This window comes from Miscanthus floridulus, chromosome 17 (assembly GCF_019320115.1).
Source record: "Miscanthus floridulus cultivar M001 chromosome 17, ASM1932011v1, whole genome shotgun sequence".
NCBI classification, from domain to species: domain Eukaryota; kingdom Viridiplantae; phylum Streptophyta; class Magnoliopsida; order Poales; family Poaceae; genus Miscanthus; species Miscanthus floridulus.
In genome coordinates, this window is record NC_089596.1 from 107,872,970 (window position 1) to 107,891,353 (window position 18,384).

The 18,384-nt window shown below is 46.4% G+C and overlaps 1 protein-coding gene across 1 annotated transcript; it reads right to left on the minus strand.

Annotated features, from left to right (window-relative positions):
• Positions 1-2,305: 2,305 nt before the first annotated feature.
• On the minus strand, positions 2,306-15,488 carry LOC136514824 (receptor-like cytoplasmic kinase 185). Its single transcript, XM_066508525.1, has 5 exons — positions 15,135-15,488; positions 5,597-5,790; positions 5,269-5,458; positions 4,192-4,583; positions 2,306-3,459 (listed from the first exon to the last, which is right to left on the minus strand). The coding sequence occupies exons 1-5, from the start codon at positions 15,238-15,240 to the stop codon at positions 2,920-2,922; spliced, it is 1,422 nt and encodes a 473-aa protein (XP_066364622.1). The 5' UTR covers positions 15,241-15,488; the 3' UTR covers positions 2,306-2,919.
• Positions 15,489-18,384: the final 2,896 nt, after the last annotated feature.

Below are 18,384 nucleotides of genomic sequence, written 5' to 3' on the forward strand. Positions count from 1 at the left end.
TCTAGGTATGGTCAACCATCATGAGAGTGGCGCATGCAGATGCGGGGCCCCCTCCTCTCACAAACTCCCAACGCCGTGTGGTAACAGCCCATGCACGGCCCCCACGCGCTCCATGCACCCCACGCTGAGCGAGTGGCCGCACGGGCTCCCATGCTCTGCCCCACGACACATGCACCCATGCCGAAGGAGTGGCCGCACGCGCTCCCATGCGCTGCCCCGCAGAAAGAATGGGTGCGGGCTCGGCTTACTACAACTGCGCGCCCCTCTTTTTTTCTTGGTTGTCGCGAGCGGGGTTCGGTCCGTCGTTCCGGACGGACGCCCTGAACCAAGCATTACCGTTTCATGATGCCTTCAGGCTTGTTTGGATGCACACGTACTCACCTGAACCTACGTGTGTTGAAGTGGATTGTGGTGGAAATTAAACTAAGTTTCACTGCCAATCCACTCCAATACACATGGATTGAGATAGATACATATATGCATCCAAACAAGGCCATCTTTGGTCAATCGCACAAAATAGAAGGATGTTTGCTTTGAGGGGTGCATTGGTTACAGATCATCCTACTATAACTCCGAATCTAGCCAATTTGTTTGGTTTGATATCACTAAACTCTCGTAGGAATATGTTTGGTGCTCTCACAAATAAAAAGTTTGTGGGTACCTCCATAAGAAACTGGGTTTAACTAGTTTTCTAGCCACCCATGTGTATGCTCGTCTACCTTGCCAGATTTAAAATATTGCCTAGGGAGTTCCTCCCATCAAAAATCAAAATTCAAATTCATGGGATGACCCTATAATAAAACAAAATTCAAATTATACGGTACTCCATTCTGAAGGTTTGTGAGTGACATCCTTGAGGAACAACTAAACAAATGACACACAATACCGATACATTTCTGCAGAAGGAAGGAAATAAAATTTCTTTTAGAACTACGCAGCTTCATATCTGAATTTATTAGAGATGAAAATGCAACGGATATTTTCCATCCACTCGTCCACGGCCGACTCTAGATATTCAATATCCCTCCTTTGGTATTAGAAATTGTATATTTCATAGTCATACCACTTGAACTAAACCCGAATACTCATAGTCAGAAAACCTGTGATAATCCCATAGTCATGGTGGCTGAATGTTCATGTGACAGACAGGTGAATGGCAAATCAGTTTTAGGAGAAGTTTTAGCAATGGAGATATGTCTCTCTGGGAGGATCTTCTTGATCTCTTGGACAATATCTCCCTCTCTGATGAAGAGGACAGAATCTCCTGGGAGCTATTGAAGTCTAAAGAATTTACTACTAAATCTCTACCGTTTGCGGACTCATGGGGTGTATGTGTATGTGTCATATTCTTGGCTTGGACTTTTTCGGTGGACTTCTGAGGGTGCTGGTTGTATGACAAATGCAATGTCCCAAACCATTTGTGTATATTTGTATTTGCAGGATTGACTTGGGCTCTTTGGAATTCTCGGAACAAAAGGGCGGCAGAAGTGGATGGTGCTGTTGAAAGAGGATCAAGGAAAGATGCAAGCTGTCATCAACAGCATGCTGTGTCGCAGTTCAAAACTAGGAATATCCTGCAATCCGACATTGGCGAGATTTGGTCTGCTTGTAATAGTATAGAATGTTATCTTTCAAACTCTAGCTTTGCACACTGGTTTCCCAGTTTTCAGATTCATGGCTTTCAAAATATATATAAGCAGAGGTAATCTCCTTCAAAAAAAAAAAAAAATCAAAGTCGGACGGTTCACGGTTACGTAGCTCACTAATTCAATTATTAGTATTCATTGACTAAAACTATCATATCGTATACATATTCAACACATATCCATGTCTGAATTTGAGTCTAAGAAATATATTTAGGTATTTATATTTGTATATATCTAGTGGTATCCGATCTGTTTTATCCCTAGACATTTTACAATGTGAAATAAACATGTATTAAATTTTTCTTACATACTCCATCCTCTATCCGTCCCATAAAGAGTGTCATTCTCACTTCATGAGAAATAAAAAGTTATCAACTTTGGTCAAATATATAGAAGAAAATATTAATATTTATTGTGCATAATTAATAGTATTAGATGAATCGTTGAATATATTTCCATAATAAATTAGAGATACAAATAATGCTAATGTTTTCTACAAACCTAGTCAAACTTAGAAAAGTTTAACCAACACAAACCCATAGCGGCAAGTATCCTCTAGAAAAGATCATTGGAAGTGAATGGATATAATACCAGTCATGATTGGCACCCAGTTCTGATGCAATGAATCTAATGAATGAAAATTTGGTGCACCAAAAACAAGGAGGAAAAACCAGTTTTCAAAACAGCATGCATAAGATATGATGAAAGGGGCACGACAGTTTTCTGGTACAGAGAGCATAAAGTATGTGTTCTGACAACTCAACACAAAAATGTCACAAGACAGATGTATCAAACACAGGTGGACTGCTGTAACCCCAGGTACAAACCATTCAAGAAACAACATCACATCCCTCGACAATGGTGTGACTGCTGACACCCATCATGCAACAGCAACAGAAGATACCCACTGGGTGAGATCCTGTGCTCCCCAGTGCAGATTTTTGCCTTACCTCAACATTTTGAACCGAATGTTGTTATACACCGTGATGACAAAGGCTCATAAGCATGTTGATCACATTCATGAGGAATAGACGCCAGGAATGGGAGTTTTGAAGGTGGTTGTGGTGGCAATGATATTTGTATGGAGAAGTTACAAATCAGTGGCAATAGCCGGTGAAGGGAAAAGGGGAAAGTTCTATTCACAAAGACCAAGGGACCTAGATGTCCTGTTTGGTGCTAGCAAGGAACTCATCATTTTTTTCTGAATGATGAGTGGATGAACCTTCTGCTTCAGCGTTCTGCTCATACGTTCAATGCTGCTCTGAGAGTTTGGTCACTTTCTCCCTCTTGATTTTTCCCCACATGTTTTGGCCTCTGCTATAGCACGCTGGCTTTCAGCAGTCCTAGGAGATCCCCTCTTCCTTCCTGCGTGAGCAGGACTACCAAATTGTGAACCTGACATATCCACGTCATCCAAGCCAGACCGGCGACCAGAACCACTTCCAGAGTTTGTCCTGCTAACCTCAGCTTCGTATTTTGATGCTGTGGAGGCTTCCCTTCTCAAATCTGGAGAATGGTGATTCGGTGAGCGGAGACGGCGTTGGTCATTGCTCCCACCACCTCGGCTAACCCTCGGAGTAGATGAATTACTCCGATTATGTTGAACAGGCGCATTTGGATCATATGTCTGAGAAGCTAGGTATGACAGAGCAGTGACCACGTCACCTATAAAGGGGCGAGTAGCAGCCTGCTCTTGCAAACACATTGCAGCAACAGCTAAAGCTTGATACAGTCCCCTCATGGGGAAGCGGCCCTGAAGTAATGGATCAGCCATCTTAGGAAATTTTCTGCGGTCCTTGAATAGAGGACGAGCCTGCAAAAAAATCGACCATAAACTAGGTATCCAAACTTATAATTCAGAACATATATCCATAGTAATGTTTATATAAGACTAAGCAGCCTAAGAATATGCACAAGACATTTTTTGGCGTAACTAATTCTAGGCATGATATCGCACCAACTGAATACTTTTATGGAGGACTACTGATGCCACAAGCAGTCTATACCGTTTCAAAAATAATTTGATCAAGTACAGCAATGGTATCATGCTTTAGAATTTGGAGATAGTGTTCAAGGAATGAAAAAAGAAAAGGAAATGGTTTACGAAGTAGCACAAGATAGAAGTCCAGCACCATAAATACTGATCACATGAAAAGGGGTTAAAAGAAATAGAACAATCAAACAATAGTGAAAGGGAAAACCATAGCAGAGTAGCTCAAAGCAAATGATTTGCTTGACTGCAACAATCTATGTGGCTTCCTAAAAACTCCTTGGTTGGGCATTTGTTCTGCTGACTAAACAGGCTGCACTGACCTATTCTGTTTCTGTTTCTTGGAACTGTCTTATTGTTCAAGATCAGGAAAACAGTTTAATCCTATAGTAATTCTTTTGACAAAATCTTGCTGTAATTTTTATTAGATGCACTATTATATAATTATATTCACTTTATCTCAAGAAATGCAATGGCTGTGTGACCTTTTCATTGGTAAACTGAAGGCAAATGATTAATTTTACGAAGAAAATTAAGTAGACAAAACAAACATACCCATGCAACTAGGTTTTGTTCTCCGTGGGGTTTTGTGTTGTCAATTGCTTTGCGGCCAGTAATCAGTTCAAGGAACACAACACCGAAACTATATACATCAGATTTAACTGTAAGCTGCCCTGTCATTGCATACTCTGGAGCACAGTAGCCATAAGTTCCCATAACGCGTGTTGAAACATGAGTCTTGTCACCAACAGGGCCAAGTTTGGCAAGGCCAAAGTCTGACAGCTTCGGATGAAACCCTTCACCAAGTAGAATGTTTGAGGACTTGAAATCCCTGTAAATAACAGGAGGACTTGCCTTATCATGCAAGTGCTCTAAGCCCTTGGCGGCACCAGAAGCAATCTTCATACGTGTATTCCAGTCCAGAGGTTCCTTCTCAGTTGGAATATCTAACATAAAAGTTAATTATATAATTAAATTTTATTCAGGAAAATTTTGACATATGAGAATTGTTAGACTATATAGATTGGGCTGTTAGTCTATCCTCTATAGGCCTAGTCGCCCAGGCCTATTGGCCTCACGGGTGTGATCTGTTGCCAGCCTTGCACGCCCTGCAGGATCTTCCCTGATGGATTACAAGTTGTATTAGGCAAGGATTACAGTAGATTGGTTCTGTTTCCATAGGCCATCCTACGGCATCCTTGCCTACATATTTGGTAGCCTTGCTCCTCAATTAATCAATCTACGATTTCCCCTTGACATATTCTCTCACAAGAATAAATGTGTGAATATCTTTTTCAAAAATAATTAAGAGTTCCCACAAGTCATAATTAAAGGGAAATGAAAAAAAAGTTTTCATTCCTGGATGGTGATCTAAAGAAACACAAACTGCAAAATTCCAAGTGCTGAATGTTCAATAAGAAATAACATGGATACATGCCCATTCTCCTTCTCCACAAAACAAAGCATCTCAAATGTAGAATGATGGATATTAGAACTGCCACTAAGTGATGCGATTATGCCTAGGTCCATTTAGATTTCTCAAAGAAGATCTGTTGATTGATGCTATTTAATAGAACTCTTTCAAGATAAGTGTGTCTTAGTAATAAATGTTGATAATTATAGCAAACTAACCATGCAAATGATCCTCAAGTGATCCCAATGGCATAAACTCATATACAAGAAGACGTTGGTCCCCATCAGCACAGTATCCAATTAGGTTGACTAGGTTGTCATGGTGCAACAGACTAAGCATTAGAACCTCAACCAGAAACTCCCTGTTTCCTTGAAGGCCATTGCGATCAAGTTGCTTCACTGCAACAACCTGCATGGTGTAGTTTGGTTAAGAGTTACGCTGAAGAAAAGGTATTCTCACCTATGTGTCAACCATATCGTAAAATAAGAGAGGATCAATATAAGAAAAATGGAATTCAGAAGCATCAAAGCATTTTGAATCACAAACCTGCCCATTCTCCAAACGTCCTTTATAAACACGACCAAAACCTCCCTCGCCCAATAAGCAATCTTGTCTGAAGTTCTTAGTGGCAGCTGCAAGTTCACGAAAAGCGAAAGTGTGTGCTGCAATATGTTGATTGTTCCCATCCCTCAGGATGACTGCATCCTTAGAGTCTGGCCCACCCTGTGCTTTTGATTTATCTAAAGCAGAAGTTAGTCTAGATTAGGTCGCATCCGGGTTAAAGGGTTCAACATAAACAAGTTGAACTACAACTAAATATGCGAAGTTAAAGTAGTAAATGAAAACTAAAAGAAATTCAGTGCAACAAGACAGGTCATACATCAAGTATTTCAGAATAAGTCGATGCTAGAGCACTTTAATACTTATTTTTACTAGCAAACATGCATTGCTACGAGTAACGATCTTACAGTCAATATTTAGAAAAATAGAATATATCATTGGATGATAGTTTAGGACGCGGTATGCAAACCCAACCCAAGTTTATGGGGCGGATGACCCAGCCTTCGGTGAACCACATCTTTATTTGACTAATCCGCCACATACATAAATTACATGTTTTAAAGGAAAAGGGGGGGGGGGGGGGGGGGGGGGGGGAGACAATAAAATGAATAAAAAACTCAACTTGGGCCACATCTTCCTGGTCCAGAACACTTTAACCTCAACCAGCACTCCCAGCCCTAATAACATAAGTAAGGACTCATGTGCTCAAGCACGCAGCGCAGCTTACTTTGATCCTTTCCCCTCGCAGATCTCTTCTTTCGTAAAAAACGCCATAGCAGCACCTTTTATAAAAAACGCACTAATAACATGGTGTTGGGCTGGAACACGCCAGCCGCATCTGCATGCATGTGTACGTAAGAGGTTTGCCGTTGGGTACATGGACTGTTCGACCAGTAAGCATTGATAGAATATGGTTTGTGTTTTGATTCTTACAGGATAGAATCATAGAAGGCATACAAAGGATAGTTTCTGAGCTTTGCACGGAAACAACTTTAGTTCCAAGCTGTCATGGATGATAACGGAAAGACAGGGAACAACATGGCTGTTGATGTGCACAGTTCAAGAAGACTTCTAGAAGCAACGGAAGAAGAAACCTTATTGCTTTCGATATTATTATTAGGTAGAGACACCTTACAGTAAGTTTTTTTTCTCGAACGCTGCAGGAGAGCTGAGTGTCATTTCATTAAGATGGAAGAAAGAACCCCAGGGGAGAGGGCATGGAGCCTTCTCCCAGAAACACCCTTAAACTCCCAACTCACACAACCACACCTAAAACAATACAGACCATGAAAAAATACAAACGACCAGGAAAACTCAAACCTAATCCGGGGGGAGCAACCAAAGGAGCAGCTCCTGGAGAGCAGAAGCTCCTGCAAAGCACCAAAGGCTTCTCTCAGTACTCACCGCCTATAAAACCATTTGCGCATTTGAGCTAACAGCCTAACACACATGCATTTCGATGCTTCCATATTTCCCAAGCTACCAGGATGACTAAAGTGTTAAATCCTTTCCTCATGTCCTTAGGTATCTTCTTGATAGCACCACACCACCAGCTGGGGAAATGTGTTACATCAGAACCAGGTTCTAGTGCCACAAGTTCAAACTTCTGTAATACCAAGGTCCAGACCTGCCGAGCGAAAATACAAGAAACTAAAATATGCTGGATTGTCTCTTCAACTTGGTCACACAATAAGCAAGCAGCAAGATTGTTAAACTATATTTGGACAATTGATTAGCCATCCAGGACTGCTTTTTGACAGCAAGCCACGAGAAAATTTTACACCTCAGGGGTGCCCAGGATCTCCAAATTCTCCTACAACTACAAGGCGCAAACTTGATGGACCCAAAGAAGAATGAATTGTATGCGGCCTTACTAGGATAGGAACCAGAGTAAGGTGCCACCTGTGCTGATAAGGCACCTCCTGGTGTAAAATAATATTGTCGGCCATGTTCCATACTTGCAAATATACAGTTGAGTTTTATCTCTTATAAAGGTCTAATATATATAACTGAAAATATGCATGTATTAATTATGCAACAAACAAACTATAACAATTCTAATATGCACATCGCCATATCCCACTGATGTACAATAGTGTCCGAGCCCACCAAATAATGCAACAGTGTACATATTTTGTTTTTCACCAGATTCAAGTGTGAATATCTAGCCTCTCAGAGCAAACTTTGACCATCCCACTGATATGGACTTTAATTTAAAAACATAGCACTCCCTCTGATTCCAAATGTAAATCATTTAGGAAAGTGATACATTCTCCAATGTGACACTTTGATTTACGTTTTTGTGGTAATATATCATTCAAAATAGTGGAAGTTATATGTTATCTAGTAAAATCAAGTGGGCCATCTGCTGTTCAGATGCCCTATAGCGATGGTGACCTGGTGCTGGGTGAGAAACAGCTTGAGCTGGCCGAAAATACCATCATCCATTGATAAATTCCATGAGCTGTGCCTGAACAGAGGTGGTGGGGATAGGAACAAGTCCTCGTGGGTGATAGTAGCTGGTGTGGGTTGGGTGTTGTGGAAAACAAGAAATGATCTAGTTTTCTCCAAAAAAATCCTTAAATCTCCTAAACAAGTGGCTTACAAATCTCGGATTTCTAAACCAGTGGCAGACGCTGGCGAAGAAGGAAGATAGGGACAAGATGGAGGGATTCCTGTTGAAGATGAAGGAAGGACTTTCAAGATGGTGAAATGTGCCTAGACAGGAATATTAGGCAATAGGAGATTGTATATTGTATATTTAGGCAAGGCGGTCAATTAGGATCAGAGGTTTATTCCTGTCCTTGTATTTGTAAACTGCCATATATAGCAGCAGCCGCTGCCCTATAATATAGGCGCCCCTCTCCCATTGAGAGTGTGGCTAATTGCCCCAACTTCATCTTCCTACATGGTAATCAGAGCAATCTGATCTTGGCCCTCCCTCTCCTTCCCCAAACCTGCGTCGCTCTCTCCCTGAGTGCCGCCCAACAGCCGCGCCATCATGTCCACAGAATCCTCCACCACCTCCGCCACCTCTCCAGCCATGGCTGACACCATCAACCCAGCCGTTTGCCCTTATGCTCTGGTAAACGTGAAGACCCACATTCCCATGACCCTCGAGCTGCGACCCTCCAACTACACCAAGTGGTCCACAGCTTTCCACGCCATGTGTGGCAAATTCGGGCTGCTCTCGCACCTTGCCATCGTCTCCCCTACGCCCACCGATGACGCATGGGTGCAGGCTGACTTTTGCATCCGCAGTTGGATCTTCGGCACCGTCTCCGACTCCGTCCTCAACCTCGCTATGACCGACGCCCAGCAGACCGCCGGCCAGCTCTAGACAGCCATCGCCGCCCTGTACCAAGCTAACAAGGCGCCCCGCGCCGTCTTCCTGAGTCACGAGTTCCACTCGATGACCCAGGGCGACTCCTCCATCGACGAGTACTGCGTGCGCATGAAGGAGGCTGCCGACAATCTTCGCGACGTCGGGCAGACCATCACCGAGCCCAACCTCGTCCTCAACCTGCTCCGCGGCCTCAACGAGAAGTACCAATCCGTTGCCGACAACATCGCCGCCCAGGAACCTCTCACTTTTGCTGTTGCCAGGAACCAACTCCTCCTCAAGGAGCTGCGTCTCAAGAACGAGGACAAGGTCCGCGCCGCTTCGGCCCTTCTCGCTGCCTTCAACGGCGCCCCTGGTGGCGCCCCACCGGCCGGAGTCCAGCAGCAGCAGTCGCGCCAGCGGCAGCAGCCGCGCCAGCAGCAGCAGCACGGCCACGGCGGCCGCCGCGACAACACTCGGCGCGACAGCAAGCGTCAGCCCTGGGGTTTTGATCCTTGGACTGGCGCACGTGTCAACCCCGGCGAGCGCGTCATACCTCCCTGGGAGCGCGACCAGGGCGGTTCCGGCGCCCCTGGCAACCACCCATGGCAGCCCCCACGCCAACAGGGGGTGCTCGGTGCCCCTCCTCAGGCGCACATGGCGTTCGCCCCCGTCCAGGCTTCCTCCACCAACACTGGTGGACCGACATGGGACTCGGCCGGCCTCATTGCTGCCCTACAGCACCTGGCTGTCCAGGGCAGCCCCTCATGGGTTGTTGACTCCGGCGCTTCATCCCACATGACGTCTTCCGATGGTATGCTCCTCCAGCGCCTACCCCCTCCACCTCCTCTATAACAGTAGGCAATGGCACTAGCATTCCGGTCACGTCTAGAGGTCACTCCATCCTACCCACCGCCTCAACAAACTTCTCCCTCAATAACATTCTCGTCGCCCCTTCCCTCGTTCATAATCTTTTATCCGTTCGTCAATTCACCCGTGAAAATCGCTGCCCTCTTGAATTTGACGCTCTTGGTTTTTCTGTTAAGGATACCCAGACGGGACGCGTGATTCATCGCTACAATAGTACCGGCAATCTCTACACCATACCTGCTATCCCTCCGACCGCTGGCGCCTCCTCACATGCTCTCCTGGCTGTTTCGTCGACCCTGTGGCACCAGCGTCTCGATCATCCAGCCCCTGCTGCATTAGAACATTTAAATAAAATACATGCTGTTTCCTGCAATAAAGTAGACCGCTCCGTCTGCCATTCATGTCAGCTAGGCAAGCATACGCGTCTACCCTTCAGTGCCTCTCAGTCCTGTACTCATGCACCGTTTGAACTAATTCATTGTGATGTTTGGACCTCTCCCATCCCTAGTATATCTGGTTTTTCATACTATTTAGTCTGCCTGGATGATTACAGTGTCACTATTGTTGGGTTTTTCCTCTCCGCCGCAAATCCGAGGTCCACCAACACTTAGTTGAGCTCACAGCTCTTGCACAAACCCAATTTAACCTCCCTATAAAATGCTTCCAAACCGACAATGGCACCGAATTCGTCAACACAGCCACCACCACCTTCTTCGCTGCTCGGGGAACACTTCTCCGTCTCTCCTGCCCATACACTTCCCCTCAAAATGGCAAGGCGGAACGCACCATCCGCACCCTCAACAACTCAATTCGCACCATGCTGCTCCACGCTTTCATGTCGCCTGCATACTAGGCTGAGGCTCTTGCTGCCGCCTGCTACTTACTCAACAGGCGCCCTTCCTCCTCCATATCCCATGAGGTTCCCTTCACTCGCCTCCATGGACAGCCACCCACCTACAGCCACCTTCGCGCCTTTGGGTGCCTATGCTACCCAAACCTACAGGCCACCTCCCCACATAAGCTCGCACCTCGCTCCGCGGCATGCATTTTCCTTGGGTATCCATCCTCTCATAAGGGTTATCGGTGTCTTAACCTGACAACTCAACGCATCATTATTTCTCGTCATGTTGTGTTCGATGAGACTGTTTTTCCCTTTTCCTCCACCAGCGTCATCACATTCCCTCGCTCCATGGATTTCCTTCTCGACAACGATTCGGTTTCGGTGCCTTTGCTCTACTGTTCCTGCAGGTGGAGGTCCCTCCTCAACGACCACGGTTGCTCCGTCCACCTTGGACATTGTGCAGCCGCCCCCTGATGATGAGCCGGACCCGGCTCTTCTCCTGCCTGGGGGGCGCGCCCCTAGCCCCAGTTCGGCTTCTCCACCACCGGGCAGGTGTGGTCACGTGCCCCGCCTGGCCTTCCTGTGGCTCCGTTCCCACAGACCTACAGTCGACGACCCCAGCCGGTGCCTGCGCCATCGGCTACCCCTGCAGCACCGGCGCACCAGGCTGCGTCCGTGGCCGCAACCCCATCTCCGCCGCTCACGCGCACCAGGACCGGCGCCCTCCCGCGTGTGAGCTACGAGGGGCTCGCTGCCACCTCCTCGCCCTCACCATCGCCTCTACCGGCCAACTACCGCAGCGCCCTGGCCGATGCCAACTGGCGGGCTGCGATGATGGATGAGTACCAGGCACTCATCGACAACAACACCTGGCGTCTTGTTCCGTGCCCTTCTGGCGTGAATGTTGTGACGGGCAAGTGGATTTTCCGGCACAAATTCCATGCCGATGGGTCCCTCGCTCGTCACAAGGCCCGCTGGGTGGTCCGCGGGTTTTCTCAACGAGAAGGCATTGACTACGACGAGACCTTCAGTCCGGTGGTCAAACAGGCCACCATTCGGACCGTTCTCAGCATTGCCGTCTCCCGCGCTTGGCCGATCCACCAGCTGGACGTGAAGAATGCCTTTCTTCACGACCACCTCGACGAGACGGTCTACTGCCAGCAGCCACCAGGTTTCGTCGACCCTGCCGCTGCAGATCACGTCTGCCTCCTGCAGAAGTCCCTGTACGGACTGAAGCAGGCCCCGCAAGCTTGGTACCAGCGGTTCGCGGCCTTCCTTCAACAGCTCGGCTTCGTCACCTCCACCTCCGACACGTCCCTATTTGTTCTCACCGAGGGGACGAGTCTCGCCTACTTGCTGCTCTACGTCGACGACATCATCCTCACTGCCTCGACTCCCGCTCTTCTACAGCGACTCATGGCCCGACTCCAGTCTGAGTTCGCCATGACCGACTTGGGTGCTCTTCACCACTTCCTCGGCGTCGCCGTCACCCGCACCTCCGACGGACTGTTCCTGTCGCAGCGACAGTACGCCGCCGATCTCCTCCAGCGGGCGGGCATGGCTGAGTGTCATCCTACGGCAACCCCTGTTGACACTCAGGCCAAGCTCTCCGCCCATGAAGGCAACAAACTGTCAGACAAGGACAGCTCAGAGTACATGAGCATAGCAGGGGCTCTTCAGTACCTGACTCTGACGCGTCCTGATCTGGCTTATGCAGTTCAACAGGTGTGTCTCTTCATGCATGCCCCGAGGGAGCCCACCATGCGCTGATCAAGCGCATTCTGCGCTATGTGAAGGGCACGCTATCCTCCGGTCTTCACATTGGCGCCGGCTCCATCCAGACGCTGACCGCATACTCTGATGCTGACTGGGTTGGTTGCCCTAACTCCAGGCGGTCCACTTCTGGCTTCTGCGTCTATCTCGGCGACAACCTGGTCTCCTGGTCCTCCAAACGCCAGGCCACGATCTCCCGCTCTAGTGCTGAGGCAGAATACCGTGCTGTGGCTCACGTTGTGGCCGAGTGCTGTTGGTTGCGGCAACTCCTTCAGGAGCTCCATCTTCAGCTGCCCCAGGCTACGGTGGTCTTCTGCGACAACGTCAGCGCCGTCTACATGACGGCCAATCCGGTCCACCACAAGCGCACGAAGCATATTGAGATTGACATTCACTTTGTGCGCGAGAAGGTGGCCCTTGGCGAGATTCGGGTCCTTCATGTTCCTTCGTCTCATCAGTTCGCTGACATTATGACGAAAGGGCTCCCAACGCCACTGTTTACATATTTCAGAACCAACCTGTGCGTCCGCAAGCCTCCCGCTTCGGCTGTGGGCGGGTATTAGGCAATAGGAGATTGTATATTGTATATTTAGGCAAGGCGGTCAATTAGGATCAGACGTTTATTCCTGTCCTTGTATTTGTAAACTGCCATATATAGCAGCAGACGCTGCCCTATAATACAGGCGCCCCTCTCCCATTGAGAGTGTGGCTAATTGCCCCAACTTCATCTTCCTACAAGGAATATGGTGTCAAACAGATATGATGAGGGTCTGGTGGCCAAAAGACATGAAGAAAAGGGAGGCCAAAGGCAAAGCAGCTGTGGCTTAGCTGTTTCTTGTTCTCGTTTTGCTGTTCAGGATTGCTCTCTTGCTGTGGTTTCCTCCTTTTCTGTTTGTTTTTCGTTGTAGCGACCTACCTGTTTCTGTTAGTGTTTCTCTGGTTGGGTAGGGCTTGGTGTTGGCTTTTAGGTGGAGGTGGTCTTAAGTGGACGTGAGTTTTAACTGGGCTTTGCACGTTCTTGTAAGCTGGTATCCCCAGCAAAACTTCTGTGATGCTTTCAATATAAGCAGGGCTAAAATGCCTTTGGTCTAAAAAAATCTAATAAAATCAATCATATGTTGTCTATCTATGTAATGCGCATGTATTGATGGGCCAAGTTAAAGAAATTTGACCACCTAAAATCCTAAAACAACTGACATTTGAAACCGGAAGGATTAAGTGATAAATAAAGGGAAACTTAAATCTACTGGTGAAATACATAACAAACAAAGAAAATAAGTAAAACTGAAGCTACTGATGCTAATCAATATCACATGATCAAAGAGTGCAGGGCGAAATCTAGGGGCTGGGGCAGACAGATATGTGCTCAATAATCATCATCAAACAAATTACAGAAAATTTTCCAAAACTTCCACATTCCATAGAACCACACTACTTTGGGCGCTTCTCATAAACCTATGCCTCCTACAGTATCCTCAGCACCTGGGCCCACTCGTCATTGTCACATTTTACCACTACTTTGTTTTACTCTGTTTTGCACTATGTGACACTGACGAGTTGGCTCAGGTGCTCAGGATAATGCAGGAGGAAAAGAGTGGTAGTTTGTGGAAGGGGGCCGAAATTAGTGGTAGTTTAGTCATGAGTCTGAATTTCTTTTCTTTTTCTGTGAACACACAGGAGAGTTGTGTATCGTTGCATTTAATAGGAGAAGATAAACATACAACATACCAACCCACCCCATTGTTCACAGAGTATGTTTGTGCGCGTTTTATAAAACAAGAAACGAGCTGACTTAAAATAAATCTGGCTTCAATTTTCACAGTTAAGACAAGGATATGGAGTTAGGGATGCAAGGTCCACTTGTTGGGGTCACTGGGTTCACCAAAACTTTCTAAAATGAACTAAAACGGCATGCAATGTAATAACTAATTTAGATGGGGAGAGATGAACTAAAATGGCCCAGTTGCATCATCTATGTGGTGGTTTAATGACATTTACTCAACAAATATTTGTCACTTCTTATCTGTAAAAGAACATATCTTTGACGAGCCTAAGCTCTACTACTCTAGTACTTCCAAGGCAATGGCCATGGTCCTTTTTTAGTTTAAAGGGTAATTATCCCAGCCACTTTATGAACAAAGGATGCACAAAACTCACTACTTCATGAACAAAGAGTGCATAGAACTCTAATGGTTGTCCTCCCCGGCATGCTTGGGACTACTCCATGAACTCTTCTTCACTAACTCCACCGTGGAGCAGCTCCGCAAAAAACCTGGAGTTTTTGGAGCACCCCTTTAGGTGCTCTCACAGCTCCACATTTTTTCCTGGAGAGTGCGTGGAGCTTAACCTGTTTGGCTAAAAAGCGTGAAGCGGAGCTACAAAACGTGGAGTGGAGTGGTCCCAAACACCCCCTAAAACTCGAACAAGGTAAACTAACATCACTTACTTCATCATATAGCCCAACATAAATACTAATTCTACAAATGCTAAATGCCATTTGCTAAACGAAATATGAGAGATTAACTTCAGCTCTATCATATCTGAATCCAATAACATAAGCAGTTTAAGGACTGCCACAACAGTGAGCTTGCTCATTTGCTAATACTATCCACCCAAATCCCGGTTTTGCGCGCACCAGCCGGCCACGTCAGAAGAAGTTACGGACCATTTCCCACCACAAACGCATCCAAGATCCAGCTTTTTCCCAGGAACCGCACCTGATTCGACCCGGGTGACGCGACAATTCGACGAACCGTCCTTCCGCGCACCGCCCTTCTTGGCCGCCCCCTCACCAGCCGACCCGAAGCACGGCAGGCAGCCCATCCAAGAGCCGCCCTTGCGAGAGGGGAAAAGAGCCAAGAAGCGAGCAGCGGAGGCCGACCCACCAGACGGAACGGGGATTCCTCCCCGATCTGGGGGTGGTGCTCCTCCCAAAATCCGATCTTTGAAAGACGCGGAAGAATTAGGATGGGATTTGGGAGCGGCGGGTCGGCGGGGAGCGGGAGCGGACGCAAGGACAGCGAAGGGGTCCAAGACTCCAATGTCAAAAGCAAAAGTCAGCTCCAGACAGAGCAAGGAGGAGAGATCCTTTGCGGAATTCAGTCCACGTCCTCCCGTGCGAATTTTTTTTTAAATAATTCTCTTTTAGCATAAAATTTTAGAGATAACAACTATTATATATAGACTAAATTCTCTAAGGACGTCTTCAGCGATATGAGCTAAGATTACCTCTAAGCTGATAGGGTTTTAAAAAACTCTAAGAAGCCGTTTGATACTTTCATTTTGGAGAATTGGAATCCAGTTAATAGACTAGGCTATTTGGCTGACATTCCATGATTTTCTAAAATTCACATATAAGCTTATCTTAAATTTATAGGGTAAGAGACGAAAATTAATTTTATAGATCAATATTCTATGTTCCTACTTTGCAACTAATAACACGCTTTTCAACTCGCTCTTCTATGATAAAAATACAATACATAAATATCTCTCTCATATAACCCATAATAATATACAAATATATTTCATATATAACCATATTAACTTAATTAATATATGGCTAAATTATGAATATTAAAATAAATTCAATTCCAATGATCTAAACGGGCCCTAAGTGAATAAATATAGAAGAGAAAGACCGCCGCAAGTAGTCCATGAGAGCTATATCATGAACATGTGAGAGACTATCTTATTTTTTGCACCATTCAATAATTAAAATAATTCAGCTAGCTCTAAACAGGACCATTAGAGATACCTTAACAACAAAATTCTTTGACAACTATCACTTTTTACTAGATCTCAAATTAACTTTACTCCCCAACTATATGTAATAATATTGAAGGGCTCTATATGTAATATTGAAGGACACTTCTTCATAGGCTAGTGCATCACTTTCTCTATTACATTAGAGATTTATAAACTATTGTCGTTGTCCTATCTCAGTTATCATTATTAGTTTAGTAATATAGACATAAAAGAGTTCTAGCCAATTTTATTACATGTATTGCGTGGAGAGTCCTATGTCTTAACCATGCATGTGTTTGGTCTAAGGAGACGAGAGAAGCATCCAACGCATACACCTTGCTACATGCTAGGCTCTGTTCGCGTGCCCTTAAACCTGGCTTGATCCGCTTCTTTTTTTATCTAGAATAGTGTTTTTCTCTTATAAATTCCTCCAGTATTCCTCCAAACCATCCAAATTCCTCCAGAATTCCTCCAAGCGAACTGTTCTGTATGTTTCCACCGAAACGCATAAATCAACATCAGGCTGGCTGAAAAAATAGCTGATGCTGATGCTGATTTATTTGCGAGAGAAAAATACTGTTATTTTGTTGAATAAGTACGTCCGATAAGTTCAACCCTCCGTCTCTAAATAAAAGCACGTTTAGAGTGAAATTTCTTCCACAATTAAAGGTAGATATAGGAATAGTATAGGGGTTAACTGGCAGGCAGCAGCTGCAGACGATCACGTTGGGAGCAACAAATACTGATGGGAGCTACGGACGGGAGCTACGTGGAAGCATCTGGACCAGTCATTCGAACCTAAACTGTACCATCCAGCGGCAGGCCGTACCATCTGCACCTGAACTGCCTATCACTGTACTGCACTTTTTAGAGGCAAAGATGTAATTTCACAGCTACAGTATTTTTGGACATTTGAATTCTAAACGTGTTTTTATTATGGGACGGAGGGGTATGCCAGATAACTCGGTGAGATTCATTAGCTGCACACTGATAGACGAGTGGTGAGACGTTGCTACAACAGAAGGCCAACATCCTTGCTCATCATCAACGACGTCCTTGCTCGTCATCAACGACGTCAAGATTGGATTTGGCACCCATCATGATAATGCTAAACACAACATTGATCGTGTCTCATGGTGAGCACACCAATATACAATATATTGGATTTGGCACTGACGACATGCAGGGCCCTCATGCTTCTCTTGTCCCTCTCGAATGCTCTCCTTGAGATTGTCTCCAACAGTCCGTACCCATACACGAGGTACATTGGGTGGTTTGGGTAGTGTACAACAAATGGGTGTGTGACCCAAAACTCCTCTTTTCCAACAGCTGACGCATACTCGATCGCGAGCCCCGACTTCATCGCCCCCATCCCAATCTCTGACGAGTCTGCCGCCCTGGGCACCCCAGCCTCGGTCGCTCCCATCCTCGACCCCGCGCCGGCCTCCACCCTCGCGCCCACCTCTGCCCTTGCGCCGGCAACCCCGCGTCCTCGGCAAAGCGCCCCTGGCCCGTCGCCTCCAGCTCCGACGGATTGACGGCCCCGTGGTCCTTCCCGTCGAAGCGGTGGCCCGTACACCTTCCTGGTAGCGACGGCGGTCGCCCCTCCACCTCCCCTTGCGGATCCACTGCAAGGCCTGGCCCCTTCGTCACCGATGGCGGCGGCCTCTGGGAGGCGGCGCGGCCACTGGCGGGAACCGGGGACGGTGGCTCGTGGCTTCTAGGGGCAGATCTGGTGGTGGCGCCTATCCTCCTTCAACCACGATGGCGCCACCGCCATGGCTGCTCCTCCTCTCCTAGCGACGATGGGAGCCTCCAGATTTGGGTCACGATGGAGAGAGGATGCTAATTTGGGTTCCCTCTCTCCTTCTACACAAAATATGTGCCTCTTTTGTCTACTCTGTTGGAGGCCATTTTTTCCCTGTGCATGATGCATTTTTGGTATGGGTAGTGGTATGCCTAGGCTCTTGGAGACAGTCTAATGACCTTTCCTTTCCATCATCTCTTGCGCCCTCCCAAATCCTAAGCCATTTTTTTGTCACACTTCTATGACCAATAGCTCAGGTTCGTCACAACAGAACAAATATGATGCTTGTTTTTTTACAAATAGATTTTCGTCACTAATTCGTCGCAAAAATATTCTTTATGATGAATGTCGCTTCTACAGTGATGAAAGTTGTTTGTCATGTATGTTCACATCCCTACTAGTGAACAAAGAGCGCT